At 35.5% G+C, this 4,506-nt stretch overlaps 1 protein-coding gene across 1 annotated transcript; it reads left to right on the top strand.

Annotated features, from left to right (window-relative positions):
- Positions 1-1,461: 1,461 nt before the first annotated feature.
- On the top strand, positions 1,462-2,432 carry LOC110678659 (serine protease inhibitor dipetalogastin-like). The gene has a single exon (XM_021851809.1). It carries the CDS (start codon positions 1,528-1,530, stop codon positions 2,254-2,256), a length of 729 nt encoding a protein of 242 aa, XP_021707501.1. The 5' UTR covers positions 1,462-1,527; the 3' UTR covers positions 2,257-2,432.
- Positions 2,433-4,506: the final 2,074 nt, after the last annotated feature.

Here is a 4,506-nt window from a genome sequence, read left to right as displayed (position 1 = left end):
AGCTTGTTTGTTTTGGCTCCTTTGACATTTAGCTCAACATATCAAGAAACATACACAATCAAGGTGACTGAGTTTGTCAAGTGATAAGTTATTTTGACATCGATAATTTCGTCGTGAAAGTCTAAATATTCATGAAAAATACAATACCTTCTCGAAAATATTTTTTTGAAAATTTTCCACGAGTTCGGGCATAGTTTTTTTCCGGATTTTCTTTACGAATTTTCCCAACGGTGGAAAATTTTGTGGAAAACTTTTTCCAGTTCATATTTTTTTGATTTTTGAAAAAATTTGCTTCAATTTTCATATAAAAACTTTGTTTCTACGATGCTTCGTTCTTGAGTTATGATTTTTCAAAGTAAGTAGTGTCAAGGGAAAACAAAAAATTTCCACCTGAGTTTTCCGGAAAAATAGGCGACCCTGAATTTTCCTCAATTTTTTTTATTCATATATCCATGAGCCCTGCCTGTGGAAAAAGTTTCATGAAAATCTGAGACCCTTCGGCCCAATTTGTACGATAATAAAAAAAAATCCCCATTTCATTCCTGAACTACACTGTGACTTAATATCGGTATCAAAAATCGAGGAAACTGGTAAGAAGGTTATTTTCTGCAAAGGGAAAGTTGAAATCGAGGATGAATCGGGGCAAGTGATAGCAACAGGCAGGAAAGTCAATGGACTTTATGCCCTGGATGTGAGCCTTGACGACACTTCAAGTGGTAACTGGAAAAGATTTCAAGTAATGTTAATATCTGGCATAAACGGTTTGCTCACCTAGGAGAAACAAATATGAAACTGTTGCTTCAGCATCATATGGTGGATGGACTCGATATTAAACTTGAAAGTGAGGAGCTTGACCCTATCGTATGCAAAGGATGCATAATAGGTAAGCAATCACGTGAAGCATTCAATAAGGGAGGAAAGATTCGCTCAAAGAGGCCACTAGAGTTGATTCACACCGATGTGTGCGGACAGATGACTGAAGAAACTTACGACGGGTACAGATATTATGTCTCCTTCATTGATGATTTGACTCATTTCGTGATTGTTTACCTGATCAGAAATAAGAGTGATGTGTTCCAAAAGTTTGTAGAGTATAAAGCGTAAAATTGAATTGAAGTAAAATTTGCCGACTGGTGATTCAAAAGTGATTTCAATACTAATTTCAAATGAGTTTTCAAAATAGTTTCAGGTCACGGAAAATTGTGAAACTTTGAACGTAGGTTCAGAATATGTATGAAACTGGAAACCCCTAAACAAGCCAATTGTCCAAATGGCAGCAATTTAAACTTTTTCCATTTGCTGGGCGAATACGGGTTAAGACACTTGCACTCTAAATGCATGTATAATAAATAGTGATTAGTTTATGGTGATAAGTTTATGGCCATAATCGTTTTTAGCACATGCTCGTTAAATCTGCGCAAATACCAGATTTCTCTTCTGTTGCATAAAAAGCTTCGCGTGCATGCGTTTCATCGTTAGTGTCGCATCGTATTTGCTGTAAATTTTCGAAGAACTCATTCAGAAACAATGATATCAAAACTACTCACGCTAACAGCATTGCTCGTGTTCACTCACGTCCGCGCAACCTTCGTCGTCTATCCTCCAAAATACGAACTGAGCGATGCTCAGACCGAAGAGTTGATGGCCTGTTTGACGCCAACCGAAAACGTGGGAGACCAGCAGAGTAAGTACGATCCCATCTGCGGTACCGACGGGTTCAGTTACTACAACAAGTACCAGATGAAATGCATGGCCAAGGCAATTCCGTCGGTGGATTTCGCATTCTATGGACGCTGTCCCAACGAGCCGATGTTTTTGCCACTGGAATCGGCTCGCGGAACGGAACTCCTGGGCAACCAGGCCGAGTTTGACAAGTTCCAGCGATGCCTGGAGAGCTGCAATGCTTTTAGCCCGGTTTGTGGCAACGACCAGAAGACCTACAGCAGTCCTTGTGCCCTACAGTGTGCGAAAGCTCATCGTCCGAAGCTGGATGTCAAGGCTAGTGGATTCTGCAAAGAGGACCAGACCGTGGACGACAAGTGTCCAGAGATTCTGCAGCCGTTCTGCGGGTCCGATGGGATCACCTATTTGAACTACTGTCAGTTCAAATTTGCCCAGTTGGGCGAGAAAGATTTACTGCCGGCTCACATGGGCGATTGTGTGCGACGGCTGATAGCGGTGAAAGGGGCGCTGCAAAAGAAGAGCGGAGGCTGTGGATGTGGTGGGGGAGGGGGATGCGGAGGTTGCGGAAAGTGAGAACCAATAAAAATGTAAGTTTTTAAGAGGTTATAAATAGAGGTGTGTTACGATGTTTATTTTGATACATATGCGTCTACGCATAACTATTTAGCAAAAAGCAATTCTTGGTTTCTTGTAAATTCCATTTTTATCACAAATTCAACAATAAAACAAAATTCAATGCTGAAAATTAAGGGGTATAAAATGTTTTTTTTTCGGAATCAATTTATTTGTAAAAGTCAAGTGAACATGTTTAAGTAGTAAAATAAATTGTTGACTACACTCAAAATTTATTTCACCAAGAAAACTACACAAAAACGTATTTTCTGAACTTGTTCGTCTGTAAATCAAAATTTAAGGTATGTATGTAGTATGTTTGTAGTTTTCCGGCATGAATGTGCTTGCAAAAGTCATGTGAAGATTTTTGGACATAAATAGGATTTTTTAGTTACACTCAAAATTTGATAATAAATCTTCGAGCTTCGAGCACTAAACGGAATACCGTAAAACGGTGTAACTTTGATAGTTTTTTCGAAGAAAATCTGAAAATATTTGCATTCAGTTTGAAAGATTTTTTTTTAATATTTTTAAAACAAGTACTGGCATCTCAGTTATCGATTGCAGCGGAAAGAATATAATTATTACTATTTATAAATAGAATCAGAAAAAATATTCGGAAGGCATAACATTTATTTTATTATCGCATTAATATATGCATAGTACATGATATGTATTACAAGTAAATAAAAAAATTGTGGTATTTGTGTCCAAACTTTTGCTTCTCTGGAATGGATCCCCGGAGGATATAAATTTCTGGGGAATCAATTTACGATGACGTCACGCGGCAACTTCTAGCCTAAGGGTTCCCAGTGAACTGCGGGCCATGTTAACCAAAAATGAACGATTTTGCTGCGCATTCTTCCATTCAATGTTCATCCGGTGAACATTCATTCACTGGATTTTGATCCGGATGTTTGACCGAGTCAGTAGCATTTCCGGAAAGACTAAAGAATTGATGATTAGTTCAATGACGGTAAAACTTACTGTATATAAACTTCTTTCTTGCGGTAGTTGTATCAAAACCAGGACTTGGTTTCTCTTAAAAAACTCCGATCTCGCTTCACTTGATATCAGGATTAATAATAACAGTAACAATTAACCCTCTAATACCCAACCCCGCCTTTAGACGGGGTACACTTTGGAATTTTGTGTATTTTTTCGTAGCTCGGAAATCAAAATGATTTTATTTTTGGCTTATACCTTGACTCATAACACGCCTATAAGAAAAGTTTTTTTTATGACTTTTGAAACTTTTTTGTATTTTTATAAATTGTTTGAAAAATTGCATTCTTATATAACCTACAAATGCCTGGGCTTGATTTAAAGTGTAATATAAAAATCGTACCTTTTATATTTTTCTACGATAAACATATCACAAAAGAAAAGCCTGGTGGTATTAAAATCATTTCAAACCTGTTTTTCCGTTAGTTACACGAAAAATAAAATACGCTTCGAAAACAAAATAAAAATTCAATATTTCTAAAAATACTGTAACAATTTAAATTTTTATTATTGCCAAAAATCAAAAACTAGAAAAGGCTTCAAGAAAAAATGAAAAAAGCTAGGGATGTTCAAAAATAAAAATTATAAAAATCAAAAACCAAAATTTAAAAATTTGCGAATAAAAATAAATAAATGCTCAAAACGTGTTTAGAACGATTTTAGATAACGTAAAATAATACATTAATCGAAAATAAATATTTGGGTATTAGAGGGTTAATCATCTATTGCACAACTCGTTTCAGGTAATTCTACAGGTTTTAAGCACTGTTTTACTACTACAGGTATGTTCCGTTATTATCAACACGATTGGAGATTTTCAGTTGACAAAAACGGAACCGTGACAAAAACGGAATAATTTTCTTAGACAAAATGTTTTACAAATTTGAAATGAATATTGCAGTATTGTCAGGATAATACACATTTTCATCATATAAATGCATAGTATTTGTTCATATAAATGCATAGTTGTTGTTCATTCTTATAGGTTCGTAATGGAAGTTGATTGCAGAGTCCTATCAATCAATATGATCAATCATTAACAGTTTTAGTTTTCCAGGTTACAGTTTTATTAAATGTAATATAGAATATCAAAACGATAACCACATAAATGTCCTTTACATCACAAGGTACGTCATATTTGTAAAAATAACTACAATAATTAAAAAAACAATAAAGGAACAAGAAACAACTTCTTTTTGTACTATT

Source organism: Aedes aegypti, chromosome 3 (genome assembly GCF_002204515.2).
Source record: "Aedes aegypti strain LVP_AGWG chromosome 3, AaegL5.0 Primary Assembly, whole genome shotgun sequence".
NCBI lineage: Eukaryota > Metazoa > Arthropoda > Insecta > Diptera > Culicidae > Aedes > Aedes aegypti.
This window is presented reverse-complemented; position numbering and strand designations above follow the sequence as displayed.

Coding starts and splice junctions, on each gene's coding strand:
- LOC110678659 (XM_021851809.1), top strand. CDS start 1,528: ATGATATCAAAACTACTCACGCTAACAGCATTGCTCGTGTTCACTCAC.